The following is a 15,540-nucleotide window of genomic DNA, read 5'->3' as shown; positions in this document are numbered from 1 at the left end:
CTACATTTTCCATAGTTGGTAGTTTTGGCTATTAAATATATCGACCCTAAACCTACAATCTTCTGTCATTATTCCCACTTAAACTAGGAACCCTTCTCTTCTATGAGTTTATCAGCCAAATATACCTTCAACTCTGATACCAGTTGTTAAAAATTAATTAACGGGGCAATGTAATACACAAAATATTGTGAAAACACAAATGCAGAAACACATAAAACAAGAGAGATAGATATATTGGGTCCAACCAATTTGGGCTATGTCCATGGAGAAACAACGTTTCCTTCCTTTTATATTATCCAACAAAATGAAGAGATACAACCTACAACAGATCCATTGTAATTTCCTCTTCACTCTCACACAATCACCTCTCTCTCTCTCTCTCTCGCTCAGAATAATAATCCATAGATGCAATGCAATTTCCTCATATAAATCGATGGGGTGATTTCTAGCGAAACAAACCTTAAATTAACATAACTTCTACCATCTAATCATCTGCCTAAGAACGACCCAAATTGACCACGAAATTACAATATTTTACAAGGCAAATTTTCATTTATTTTTAGCTTCAGGGGCACTGCCCCTGAAACCTAGCCAGGTGAGGCTCATAAAAGTCATCGTCACCCCCCTGGACCGCCCTAACAACGATTAAATGGGCGGCATTATTTCACCATCAGGAACATGGATCCAATGCGACCGAAACAAAAACCTCCGAAAAATCAAGAAGTTAATCAAGCTCTACACCCAACATAGAGTTTGGTATTTTGATATGTGTGGTGACCCTAGTATTTAGACATGGATTCTTGGCATGCTTAATTATCATTTTGGCCTCAATTCAAGAGTATCTCTCTTGGGTTTCAAGTCTAGACCATTTTAACTTATACGTAGTGCCTAGTATTGATACTTTTGTGGTAGATGTGGTATGGTTTTATCTATCCAAAACTTTGGTTGTTCTTTTTCTATCTCTCAATTCAAAGCAATCATTTTGATTTGGTGGGTGGGCATACTTCTGAGACAATCAATTCCCTTTCTCCTATTGGGGGTTAGTCTTGTCTCTATTCTGGCTTCATCTTCACCTCTCCACCTATCTATATTTGTTAAGGCCATGTCTTTGGTTATTTTCCTTTGTCCCATGTCTAAGAATAGAGTTATTGTTAGATGAATTGCAAGGAGCCCCAAGAGATTTTTTAACAGGGAAAAATCGTACATGCATTTATAAAATCCAGATGATACGCAAAGTCGTCCAGCAAAGCATACAAGTGAAGGCTTTCCAACTAAAAACATCATGAAATATAAAAATCAAAAGTTCTCTAAAGGTTCTAATTATAAAGTCTACCCGCACGACTCATTCAAAGGCATAAATTAGCGAATGCGCGACTATTTCTTTGATAATCGCGCGATCAAACAAAAGTCTGAGTCAGCAGCCTGGGACCACTTCACAAAATCTGAATTGGGATTCCTTGACATGTACTATTCAAGGATAGTTGATTTCGAGGTCGACTTGGAGATATGCAGCCCCAAGGGATCCTCTTATACTACTCAAAGTCATTTTCACATTAATGGATCAAGAGAGGGAAGAGGAATTCAAAATTCTATATAAACATGCAATTAGAAGACCAAAAAAAAGAAGAAGTAAATCATTGTTATGTTGGAAAAATTTCTCCACGACAATTGAACATTTCATAGAGAAGAGGATTTCACCATTAAGAGAGACTTCATACTTCTCTGAGAGAGAGAGAGAGGAAGCTTGCAAGGAGATTGAAGAAAGAAAATCCCTTGTTGAGGATTTTTTAGCACCATTGTTCAAACAATTCTCTCCAAGTGTTTGGAATTCATCTATTGTATCTCTTCTACTTTCAATAGTCAATAAAGGGAGCCCTTTTCCTAAATATTTTTGACTTGTTTGCTTCATTAAGCTTTGTTCTTTGTGTTATCTAGCATAGTTTTTTAGTTTATGTTTATGTATGCATTTCTTCCATTGTTTCAATGCTTTGTTATTTAAGTTGTCCACTAAAAACAACCCATTGTTTGTTGAGTCCTTGCAGGTAACAACCAACTCCAAGGGAAGTGTTTTTGGCACTCCATAGCAGTAGCAACACAACAACAAGAGCTAGAGAGCCCTCAAATAACATGACAAGATTTTTAAGAGACATGACAACGCACTTCATTCAATTTAGGAGAAGTTGGTGGAACAAAGAATCATATCCAATTCTCATGGGGAAGTTATCATGGGCATTATGTTGTAGCAAAAGAAAAATACCATTACTCTTGAAGTGAAACAAAGATATTTGTGTTTATGTGGTTTCTTAATTAGCCAAATAAAAACATATTGGAAATGACATCCATGTTCACTCAATAATTTCAAGTCATGGTTAGCCCATAGAGAACATCACAACACATTAATCAATAGAGAAGGAAATAACAATAAAGGAAACATTGACCCAACTAGAAAATAAGTGATGTAGCCATCAATTACTCTTCTTTCATAGATGTAATTAATTATGCTTTTTAAAGCCTTCATATCGATATGATAAACCCTTCATGTATGTCAATCACTTCTCGTCACTTGTCTACTTCTCGTCACTTGTCTACTTTACTCTCTTTTTGAATTACAAATTGTTGAATATAATTTATTTTTGATATAAATTTTTCTATAAGTTTTGTTGCATTTTTTATTAATACAAATATTCCGTTACAATTAAGCAAAACAAAACCATTAAATTACAAATTTTATTTGATGTCGTATTTAATTTATATATGAAATTATGACAATATGTTAAAAAATAATATATATTTAAATGTATCAAATTTCAAATAAAAAATATTACAGCTTAGGTAACCAATAAATAAGGAGAATTCTAAAAAACGAAAAGCTTAGGTAACCAATAAATAAGGAGAATTCTCAAAAACGAAAAGAAAAAAGAAAGAAGAGAAGTAGCAAAAACACATATTTTTACTAAAAGTAACTTTTCGAAATATAGGATAAAATCAAGGCTTTGCACATTCATTCACGTTGTAGACAATGTTAAGCATCACGATGTTTAAGTTTTTGTTGCTTTTGTTGTTTTAAACTCATGTTTAATTTTGTGTAGATAATCCATACAAAATTATAAATATTGAGTTACATTAAGCTCAACTTAATTATAATAAATATTATATAATTTGTTTTAAAAAATAATTATTATATTAAAAACGAAGTGTATTTAGAATTAAATGTAATATAATAGAATGGTTTATATATATATATATGAATAATAATATTATATTTTTTTAATGGATATGTATTCAAGTTTGGAATTCAAGTATGTTAGTTGACATTTGAAGTGATGACAAGGAGGCAACTTGTTCGCCTCGATACGTACACCTCATGCAACTGCATTTGATGTTCACAGTTGGGATGAGTCTCTACCATTGGATGGGATCGTGGGACAATATGGTCATGGGCTCACGTAGTAGCGAGTCTCCCTGCTTTGAATGTGGAATGAATTACCTCATACACACTTTAGTTGTTATTCAAAGCACTTCATTTTCCAAAGTTGGTTTGGCTAGCTATATGCATCGCTAAGGAATGTTTCTCAATTCAGAGTCTCTGTGTAATGATTTAATTGATGATGAATTTAGTAGACACCAAAATCAACATGTGTGAGGTTATCGGGTTATTACAACAACATTAGTGAAAGGGCCAGTCGTCCTCCCCCTCCCCACATCGCCCCCCAACCTAGTCTTCCTCCTTTGCATCCCATTTTGTCTTTGGTCAATGTTATTCTCATAGATCCTCATCAATTAGATAGTGTTTTTCTTGTTTGGGGACAATGCTCTGGAGGGTTTCTTTATGCAACAACGGGTGACAATGGTGGCCATTCTTTTTTCAGTCTTCCTTGTTGGGTTGCAGGTAACACTATTTCAATGTTATATTTTTATTTGTAACTCCAAGTTTTTGCACTTCATTCTTAGTGGGGTCTCTTCTTTAGAGAAATGACATTTTCACCCCCTAGGTTATTATTCTCATCCCTTCTCACCTGGGCTCCTTTCTTTGTTTGACTTTTCTTTTGTTGAGATTTATCCCTATTGAGCATGCCTCGAGAGAGAGCACGCTCCCGAAGAGGGGTTGAGGGTTGTGGTGGACTCAACAACACACATGCCTAAGCTAGAGGATTTGTAGTATCATAAAGATATAGGGTTCATACACCACTGCAAGTACAATAGGAAATTGAGGATATTGAACAAGAGCCAGCAAATGAGTGTGAAGATATATCATACATTGAAGTGCTTGAGTCCATCTCCAATTGGAAATCTAGACTTAGAGAGAGGGCAATGCAACCAATATTTTACTCACTATAGAGCTATATTGGTGTCTCAAGGAAATGTTGGGTAAAATATTATTCAAGTGGAACGAAAATCATGATGAACTCGTCCTCAGGATGAAGGAAGAACATTTACTGTATGAAGTTATGGATCAACGCTTACAGTGCGTTGAGAGAGACCTCCTACATGATCGTGATCCTCCTCCTCGGGTTGATCTCGCTCCTGTAAAGCATGGGAACTAATCGCTTGAGTTTGGTTATTTCAATTGTTTTTACTATTTATGTTAGTTACTTTTTCATGTCACAACTTGATGGCTTATGATTTTTGTTCTATGTTAACATACATATCACAAACATCTTGATAATTTTGATACGCTCTTGCTAAAGCCTCATATTTTCCTTTGATCTAATTTCCATATTGACAAAGCAAGGCAATTTATAATTTTTTCCAATTATATGTAATATAAATACACCTTTAATTAAATATAAAAATTGAACTTACAAAAAACAATAACTTTATATTAATTAAATAGAAGTATAAATATAAATATTAGAGATATATATCAATAATTAAAAAAATTATATGGTAGGAAAAGTAATTTTCCTAAACCTTTAATAAATCAAAAAGTAAAATAAGTATACATTAATATTTAAAAAAAAACCAATATATTTTACGATTTAAATAAAAATGTATATCCATGTGATGAAATTTAATCTTGATCCAAAAACGTGTCGATAATAGAAAGTCGTGTGGGAATATATTTATTGTTTATGCATAACTATGATCCTTACGTTTTGGTAACTTTATGCGCCGATACCTGTCAAAGTAAAATATAATAATTCGAACTTTCGGTTTAGAATTTTAAAAAACTAAAGATAATAAATTAAATTATATAAATTAGACCTCACTTTATAAAAGTGGACCATTCTTTCTTTTTGGTCGGGTCTCACTTTTCATAAAAGTGAAAAGAATGAATTCTCTTTAAATCGATTTTGGTGATAGCAATCAAATTTATGTTTATGATTATATTACACTTTAAAAATTATCATAATAATTATATACGGAAAAAATTTCAAACAATATTATAATGATATTGATAAGATTTTTATTAGATTTTTATTTTGAAAATATAATGGAGAATGTTAAATTGGATAATGACCCTATATCCAATAGTTATACTCTCTTTTGATATTATAATGATATTTTTTTCTAGGCTAAGACTAAACTAAGTACCCACGGGGAATTGAATCAGTGACCTATCGCAAGGAGTGCCTTAACATCGCACCCATTCACCATCAATCCAAAGCCCCGTGGGCGATATTATAATGATATTGATAAGATTTTTATTTTGAAATTATGATGGAGAGTGTTAAATTGGATAATGACCATTATACTTTCTTTTGATAAGTTAGTGGATGATAGATATATCTACAATTAGTAGATGGTGATTCTTATTATTGTCCACCATCCACATGTAATTTAGATTTTTTTTTGAATAATAATTTAAAAGATAATATGAATACTCTGTGGTTTCAGGTATGTGATTAAAGTTAAATGTTATTAAAGTTATTTAATTTTATAGAGAGATTAAATTTGATGATGATTATAATGGATATTGATTTTTTTATTTATATTATTTAGGATGAAAGTATATTTTCAGTCTTCAAGTAAGATCTATTTTTTTTGGTTAGTTAAAACTTTGTCTTTTTTGAACATAGGGGTTTTCTTGTTGATAGTATTTAGGTTGAAACCGTTTTTTTGGTTTTGGAGTAAGATTTAAAAGTGTTTTTTATGGCTAAAAACTAACAACTTAAGACATAAATGCATGTAGTAGGAGTAGTTGTTTAACCCCTTATAAACCATCAATGTGTCATGTTAAGTGGTGTAGTTATTTTTGGATAATGGTGATGAGTTAGATTACATTTGTGGATAATAGCTAATGGCGGTTATCTTCATCCTGAATTGGCCATTAAATTATAATAGGTTTTGTCACCTCTTAAAAAATAAGGAACTAAGAACAAGAAAGAAAATTTATACAAATATTGAGTGTATAAGTTGTCAAAGTTATTCACAGTTTAAAGGAAAAAATAAAAAGAAGAAGAGGGTAGTGGAAGAGGAAAAAAATGTAAGTTTCTCTTAATATAAAGAATAAAACCATTTAAACGAACTTTTAAGGCTTTATTTTAATAAACTTCTATATTAAAAATTTCAAGTGATTAATAGGAATAATTGTTATCCCCCTTTCCTTGATCGAGGTGTTAGAATATGTGCCAATAGAGGAGGGGGAGAAAGCTTGCCACTCTGCCACCTCCCATCACATTTGGGGGGGGGGGGGAATGACATGGCTATCCCTCCCCATGTAGTGACACATGTTAATTGTAATACATCCCTTCACATTAAGATGGAAACCAACATTCCTTCTATGAGCTCTCAACCCATTTGTTGCAGATCTATGTTCTTCTACAATCTTTGTGGCATTCTCCTACCATAGGTGGGAAATTTCCCCCATGACACTAGCTTTGTGGAAACTTTTCCTTTCTATTGTGACTTTGTATTCTTCTACAATCTCTATGGCAATATTTCGTTGTAGGTGGGATGTCTCCCCCATGGGGTTGGGTCTATGGAAATTTTTTCATATAAAGGCTTCACTACCCTGGATGTTGGCCTTCATTACATGCACCTTGTGTTAATCTTTCATGTGTCACGAAGGGCAATAACAACTGAGGAAACAATTCCTAGAATATTAGAAGCAGTTGTAGTAGGGGACAGTGCTAGAACAAGAAGCGGTTGCTGAGGATTTGGGCTTGATCCGTAGTGACTCCATGCCTGATGGGTAGCTAGTTGTGGGGTAATTATTTTTATGTCCAATCTTTGCATTCTCAGTTTGTTAGTATTTACACAGTGGAATATGGTTTATCGTCTATAGGGTGTCTCAATGGTGTGGATTCTCATTGGTTTGTTGCGGAATTTATGGCTATTGGACCCTTCCTAGTGCTACTCTCTACATGATCATCCTTTGTCACAACCTATTAATCTGATTCTAAGGCCAGTTTGGCATCCAAGTGCTAAATTTGTTCTAATATTTTTCTATACTCTTCAACTTATTTAACTTATTTTCCCTTCTATTGGGGGGCATATTTACCAGGGCCTCTCTCCTTACTGAGTATTATGCCTTGCCAACAAATGATATCTCATCAGGGGTCTATAGATCAAGGCCCTCAGGGCCAACCTTTGGTCCAGTCCCAAGCTAATATTGTTGCAACCATATTCAACTCCTTCACCACTCCAAAAATCCAAGAGGAAATATGTCAACTTTAAGCCTTAACTACTAATGATTGTCAAGCTTACTCTGATTTCAAAATCCAAAATGAAGATACTAGTTAGCTTCCCAACCCTGGTCATACTAGAGGATGATGGAGCCAATATCTGAATTCCACCCTCCACTAGAAAATTAAGACACTCCTGGGTATGGTCCTTAAGGAAAAGCACGAGGACCGTAATGATATTATAGCATGTCTTAATGAGATTCAATAGGTCCAATGCCACCAATGCTCCTGCCTCCTCAGTCTAGATGCTCGCTTGGCCCACATAAGGGGTCATCTTCCATGCAGACTAAGCCCCTAGCTCTAGCATGCATAAGCACCCAGGATCTGGCCCCAGTCACTTCCTCGAATAATTGATGCTTCTTTCAGCCTCTTGGCTAATGTTTTCTACTTTTAATAGAATAGTTTATTTATGCAATTGTCTATCTAGCAACAACTAACACTTAAAAATTTGTATATCTAGCCCAGGACATGTCAGAAACTTGAAATGTAAGCCAGTTTATTTTAGGGTGGTTATGACTGGTAAAAGTAGACCATTATCAGTAGTTCTAGTGCTAAGCTTAAACAACGATATATTATTTTGTATGGATGTTATTTTGATGTAATAGAAAACTTAATTGGCAAAAAAAAAATGTTATCCTCCTCAGTTGTAATGGCTTAGAACTCTATGTTGATTTTGAATACCACTTTGGAATGAGAGGAAGTACCCAACACATCTCTCTCTCTCTCTCTCTCTCTCTCTCTCTATATATATATATATATTCATTCCGAGGAAAATCTAGGAAGATCCACCTGAAGGGATCACATCCTGTTGGTCAAACTAATTAGAGCCTAATCCCAATAATGTCTAGGAGAATTGACCCTGTGACCTCCCAGTAGCAAGGTGCTTTAGCAACAGGTACTTGAACAATTTATATATAATGAAATTTAAAATCACATATTAATATTATTTACTTAACATTCAAATGGAGTAGAAGCTTGGTGGGTTACATTAATATAATACAAAAAGGAGTACAAGATTGGTGGGTTGAGCTTACCAGACTAGAAACCAGACCTTAGCAAATCATCCATAATCTATTAAGTTAATCCAACATTTACATATAGTAAGTCATGGAAACCCCAACATTACTATATAAAAGATTAAAATTAAAACTGCATGAATAACTATAAAACTACTAAGGAACATGGTTGAAGAGACACACACAAAAGAAACATCCACATGCACACATAGACACTATTCAAGATGAGGTGGACTTGAATGAGGGGGAACATCCAGTTCCTTTCCTTTGGTGGATTATTGCTCCACAAGTTCATCCTTGATCATGATGATTAGATTAGAGTTGGTGCTTTTAGAAGTGGATATTCTCATGAGCTCCATCCTTTTTTCTTCCTTATTTAAACCCTCACCATAAACTTCAAATTCGAATCCAAAAGTACTTTGCATAGTAAGGTGAATTTGGCTTCCAACCTTCATAGCACATCCACAAATTCAGGCTCATGCACTTTTTGGTTCTCAAGGAGAATGACCCCTAGGGTTTTGACAAGCCAATGGAATTCTATTTCCTTAAAACCTTGGTTTTCAATGACCAAGAAAAACCAAATTCCTCGCCCCAACTTTGAAATTCAACACTAGTATGTTGTGTGGAGGCAAGTTGATGAGCTTGCTTCATAGAATTAACTGGAGCTTTGAAATCCTAGTGAGTTTATGGGGTAATTCTCTGTTAAATCACAACTGAGCTTGCTTGGAATCACTCTCAATGATTGTACCCCAAGGATGTGAAGAGACATGCCTTTTGGGATGCATTCACCCCCTATTCTTCTCAATAGACCCCCTACTACTAGATGCATGTGCCTCCAATTCAACCATGATTACTTCACGAATGTAGGCTAGAAAAGAAAAACACCAACAAAGACCATTGTAGTATTTAATACAACCCTAAAGAACCCTCTGTTGCTCAAAGACAAAAGCATAATGCATGCGCCACAATGGGTAACAACCAAAAACTAATGGCCAACTAAAAGAAAATACCAAACAATGGAACCCCAATGGAAATCTTATCCACATGACTAGAAGAAAAACGAGTAAAGCCAACCTTTAGTTTCCCACCAACCAACAAATAAAAATGCTAATGCCTTTACTGTTACCAAATGGCAGTAAATAATGTCTACCCATATACTAACAAGGGAGTTGAAACCGTAAAAATTACACTAACATTTCATTTACCTAGTATAGTTCCAAGTAAAATTAACCTACCCATACGTTTGCATCATCACCTTAATATAAGCCATCATTTACCTAGTATAGTTCCAACTAAAATTAACCTACCCATACCTTTGCATCATCACCTTACTATAAGCCATCATTTACCTAGTGTAGTTCCAACTAAAATTAACCTACACCTTTGCATCATCACCTTAGTATAAGCCATTACACTCCCAAATGTATTTACAAATTGGTGCATACCAAAACCATCATACTTGGGATTTGTTGGTTCTTTGGTAACAACATCCTCCCATTTCCTTGCTCAACACATACCCGGAAACCTTCTCCCACGTAAGTGTCATTCTCATATAGTCTCAACAAGCATATAAACCATTGTGCATTAGACATTGGCCTCCACTTGCCTCGTGGTCAGCTTAGCTCTCAAAACCCATACTAACACCCGATACAATAATTTATAATTATATTTTACTTATTAAATAAATTTATAATTTTATTTTTATAAATTAAATATACTATTTATTTAAAATTAAATATTAATAAACATGAAATTAAAGATTATCTCCACTTGGTTTAGCTCATCAAAAAAATTTCAATTAAAAATAATTATACTCATTTAAATCTAATATAGTATTTTAAATTAAAAGGGTTAATGACTTGCAAGTTCTTAGAAACAAAACTATAGAAAAAACACGGAGCTGATCTCCTTTTTGTTCCCTCGTATTGCTCGTCACGCCGTAAGGCGTTTCCCTCTGAGATCAACTCCCCTCTCTGCCTACCTGTCATCTTGTAAGCCACAGGATTATATGTTAGACGATTGCAACCATTTCAGCCGTTGATCGGGGTTGCCCAAACGGTTTGGGCGTTTCATCGAATAGTTTCATCCGGGCAGCAGGGTTTGTACCTCAGATCAAACGCTTGCCCTCGCAGATCAACGCTTGCCCTCGCTCTGGATTTGGTTTCAGGCTCGCTGTTCTTGGCGGTCTTCGTATTTTTCCTCTGCGTATTTACTCCACTGGAAGATTCGTTAGCTGCATCGGGGGAGACAAGCATTGCTGCTGAGCTGGGGAAGGGACAGAGATGGAGATCCCCAGGACAGATAACGCTTTGACAGAGTGGTTGAATCAGGGGAGGCAGGCCTGCCCCTTGAAATCCGTCGATTACTATCCTTGCGCGAAGAAAACTTCTGAACACTCCAACCAGGTTAAGATGGCAGAACTGTAAGTCACTACATTGTTTGATTATATTTAATTTATTATATATAATCAAACAATGGGTTTTTTTGCTGCTTCAAATCTCGCTGAGCAGCCGCTGTGTAACGTAACCTGTTCTTACAGTCATGAGCTTGACCAGCAATGCCCTTAGCATGGTAGATGCTCTGGATACATACGGACAGAATATGGTCCTATGGAGGCCTCCAAAAACAGAGAGATCATCCAATTCCTCTAGTACTGCAGATTATTACCATCATTATAATCAAATTTGGGATGTATTAGAGGTTGATAAATTGGTTCCCGATGTGACTGTGTCCAAGGATGAATCCTCTATGAGTATTCAACAGGCGGTGAACAGTGCACCGGATAAATCTGAGCGGAGATTCGTGATACATATAAAGGCTAGGGTGTATAAGGAGATTGTTAGGGTTCCTCCCAGTAAAACTAATCTTATGTTTGTGGGTGATGGCATGGGGAAGACTGTGATCACGGGGTCTATGTGTGTGCCATCCCTGCCTGGTGTTCCAAGTACATATGGCTCTGCAACTGTTGGTAATGCTCATCATTGTTCCTCTTCCTCTTCATATTAAGCTGGAATTTATTTCTTTGCCTGAGTTTGGTTTTGTTATTGTGTTTGATCATGGTGTGGTTCCTGGCAGATTTGAGATGCCTTGAATTGAAATTGGAAAATCTGCTCTTCCAACATGTTTTGATCATTACACATGGTTCTTGCGGACCACATCCCTCTGTGATTTTTCGGGTCAACCTTAGTCCATATTCTCTCCTCTCTCACCTTTTGTCACTAATTCACCCCAAGAGACATTAAAAGAGTTGTTAGGATCTTGAGCACCAGCAAAGAAGTAGATGAGTAAGGTCTGCAAGTTGAATTTGCATTGGCTTTCCCTCTTCATGGTCTCAAAATATCATCCACCCCATCTTCCAATTGAAGGATATTTCTGATAGAAATAATTACAGGAATATTATGATTGGGCGTGCCTTTGTCGAACTCTATGTTATGGGCGTGAACGTGTGGCTTTCTCAACATATAGAGAGGAACAAATTCAAAGCTATGGGGCAACCAAGTCTTAGAAGAGATTATGAAACTAGTGACCACATTTTTAGCCTGTGTGCTATTATCAAGGAAGTTGACGTCCCTCATCTAAAGTCCTGTTGCTTTGTGGATTTTCAGAAGGCTTTTGGACTCTGTTCCAAGGGAATTATCGTTCTGGAGACTACGTGAAATTGGCATCTTTGAGTGTCTCATAGTTGCTTTCATGAAATGGAGATGTTTACGTTTTACACCATGTTTTGTTTACCTTATTCTTATTTGCAGAGGATCTGATCCTTTTAGCCTCCTCCCCTAGGGACATTCAGAGATAGCTTGATGCCCCTGCCAATGTGATGGTCATAGAATGATGGTGGTGAACCTTAGTGAAACTGAGGTTGTGATTTAAATATCCAAGAGCACCCTAACAAACTTCCACTTCTTCTTCAAAGGAAGCGAGGTGGAGATTACCATTGCTTATACATCTATGGGATCTGATCCATAGCCGTTAGGTTTAGCTTAAGGCATGTCTTTCAACCCAAACTTAGAAAGGGTTATAGGTCTCTCTCCATGCTTGACCGGCAATACTTCCATATGCATTTTCAGGACATCTCTTCTGAGATGCATTTTTTGACACAATTAACAGACCTATAGTACTATATGGTGTTGAAATCTTGGGGCCTACCTCGTTACCACCTGACTGCGCGCAGGCTGAGACAGTCCAATTCCTCATGCTACAGTGTATGATTTAGCATAAACAAACAGTTCCATAACCCATTGTACAAACAGTTTGGCATTCATCCCTTTTTCCTTGAGAGCATTTTTGGACTTGTCTTCTTTCTTCACGGGAAACTCCTATCTGGCCCTTTGCCTTTTTTAGATTGCCTCCACAGGCCCCTTTGTCTAGCGAATGTGCTGTTTTTTTAAAGGCGTCTTCAGTTCTTCAAAGAGTGCCTCCCTCCTTTTAGCTATTCTCTAGATGCCCTAGTGACATCCTAGCCCCTGAATGGAGATAAACATGGATATCAAAGAGGACGTCTATCTACAGTAAATTCAGGTCACTTGGATTGAATCCCACAACGGTTTCACAATCAAATGACCTTCTACTATGATCACTTATTGTACAAGTATGATCTAGGAAGCAATTCTCTTTGATACATTTGCAGATTTTTATGGGTCTTCTTGCAGAACCCAAAGGGCTTTAAATGCTTGTTCAATTCTGTGGCCAAGGAATCCACTACCATTGCTTCCAATTCCTTCTGCATGGACATAAAGTGTGCCCTTTCTGCAATGTTGCTAAGAACTACTGGATAAAAATGCCAAACCACAACACTGAGGGCCTGCATGCTGGTTAAACTTAAAAGCCTGAGGAAAGGTAGAGATTTGGCTGACAAGACTTCTTTGGAGACAATCAATTGTGAAAATGACCATCCAATTAATGAGAGAGAAATTTTCTACTTGAGTTCAACCCAGATTAATTCCCTTGCAAAGGAATGCTGATCTAGAAAGCATCAACAAAATACAAATGAGAGGAGAAGGAAACAATCAAAATCCAGCAGTGCTTGGAATGCAATCCGTCATTTGCAAGGGAAGCAATAATGCTTTTCTTCAGATTGTAGGTTGCTGAAAAGAAGAGAGCAATAACATTTATTTTTGTAGATTCTGCACTTCTTTCATCCTATTAAAGCAGCAAAAAAATTAATTATCGTTTTACATTTTAAGAATAAGATATTTGGAACCCTTTCATATGATAGGTGTAATGTCTTTCAACATGCATTGGGGTTTGTAAGTTTGAGAAATTTCAATGGGCATATGCTAAAATCGGATCCTCTGTTTATTCTGATAACTAGATAAATATGTGTATGCTATTTCTAAACAAAGACGGAATTTAATACTTACAATTACCATCGTTCTTTGGTTTTGAACTCTTATCAAAGGAAAATTCAATCAATCCATATTCCTCGATCCCACTAAATCTTGTTTTAGATGTTGAGGATTGATAATTTATTTGTTTTCACAATTGCAGCTGTAAATGCTGATGGCTTCTTAGCACAGGATATAACATTCGAAAATGCAGCAGGGCCAGGTAGTCAACAAGCGGTAGCCCTAAGAGTAGATAGTGATCACTCTGCCTTCTACAACTGTGCCTTTCTTGGCCACCAGGATACATTGTACACTCATATTCTTCGTCAGTTCTATAGAAACTGCAGAATAGAAGGCAATGTTGACTTCATATTTGGAGACTCGGCAGCCATCTTTGAAAACTGTCTCATTTTGCTGCGTCCTCGTCAAATAAACTCAGACAAAGGATCATCAGATCCTGTCACTGCACAGGGTCGAACAGATCCAGCCGAGCCCACAGGATTTGTTTTCCATAACTGCACTGTCAATGGAACTGAAGAATATATGAGGGCTTACTATGCCAACCCAAAAATTTACAAAGGCTATTTGGGTCGGCCATGGAAGATGTACTCCAGAGCAATCTGCATAAATTCATATTTGGGAGAGGCTATTAGCCCTGAGGGATGGATGCCATGGATAGAGGACTTTGCTCTTAACACGCTTTACTATGGGGAATACCAGAATTATGGGCCGGGGGCTAAGGTTTCTGGAAGAACGCCATGGTCTAATCAGATACCTGAGAGAAATGTAGGAATGTATACTGTTGGAAACTTTATACAGGGAGACGAATGGCTGCCAGATACAATCAATTAATCCAAAAACAAAGGTTGGTTACTATGCAATCTTCTAATGCGTGATTTTCTTCTACATTGTTGTTGTTCCCTGATGATGGTGAAGAATTCAACGGGAAGCAATGGGACTAAAAATTCTCAGACAGTTGCAACCCAAAAATCCATGAGCCACATTGTTTCCTTCTATCACTGTTTCATCTGTCTTTGGAGTATTGCAATTTCAATCTGCTATGAAGGAGCCACTTGCTTTTCATTGGAGGAAAATGTTATTTGTACTTGTCTGCAATTTTTACTGCACTATTTTGATCGACATTGATGACCAAAATGGCAGAATAATTTTGTACCTGGTGCAGAGGAAAGCTGTTTTGTTACTGGGAAAGTTTCAACGCAGCACTGTTTTGTGATTGGGCGAATCCTCCCGCAGTTATGTTTGAAGCATGGGATAAAACTTTTGGAAAAATGTTATGAACTCTAAAGGTTTGGGTGTCTGTATTTGTTGTTGTTTTTTTTTTAAATCACGAAAATTGGTTGAATGAAAATTACAGGGATTTATTGAACCACCAAACATAATATTGACTCTCAAGTTTTAAGTAGATATCATTCAAGTTCTCAATATGTTCTTAATATAAAAAAAAACATGCAACTTCTTATACAGGCTGAGTGCAAGTGCAGAGCGATTTGGTGAACAGAAGCAAAAACCAGTATATCGGTCAGCTTTCTGGTAATAGAGGACTCTACGACA

General features: G+C 36.2%; 1 protein-coding gene across 1 annotated transcript; it reads left to right on the top strand.

The window, feature by feature from the left end:
• Positions 1-10,585: 10,585 nt before the first annotated feature.
• On the top strand, positions 10,586-15,310 carry LOC149215294 (putative pectinesterase/pectinesterase inhibitor 51). The gene is made up of 2 exons (XM_089391065.1): positions 10,586-11,612; positions 14,132-15,310. The coding sequence occupies exons 1-2, from the start codon at positions 11,186-11,188 to the stop codon at positions 14,818-14,820; spliced, it is 1,116 nt and encodes a 371-aa protein (XP_089247191.1). The 5' UTR covers positions 10,586-11,185; the 3' UTR covers positions 14,821-15,310.
• Positions 15,311-15,540: the final 230 nt, after the last annotated feature.

The sequence above is a fragment of the Pinus tabuliformis genome, chromosome 1_1 (assembly GCF_031772625.1).
Source record: "Pinus tabuliformis cultivar Carrire ecotype Pingquan chromosome 1_1, CPIR1, whole genome shotgun sequence".
Taxonomy (NCBI): Eukaryota; Viridiplantae; Streptophyta; class Pinopsida; order Pinales; family Pinaceae; genus Pinus; species Pinus tabuliformis.
Note: the sequence above shows the minus strand (reverse complement) of the source record. Positions and strands in the feature narration are given on the sequence as shown.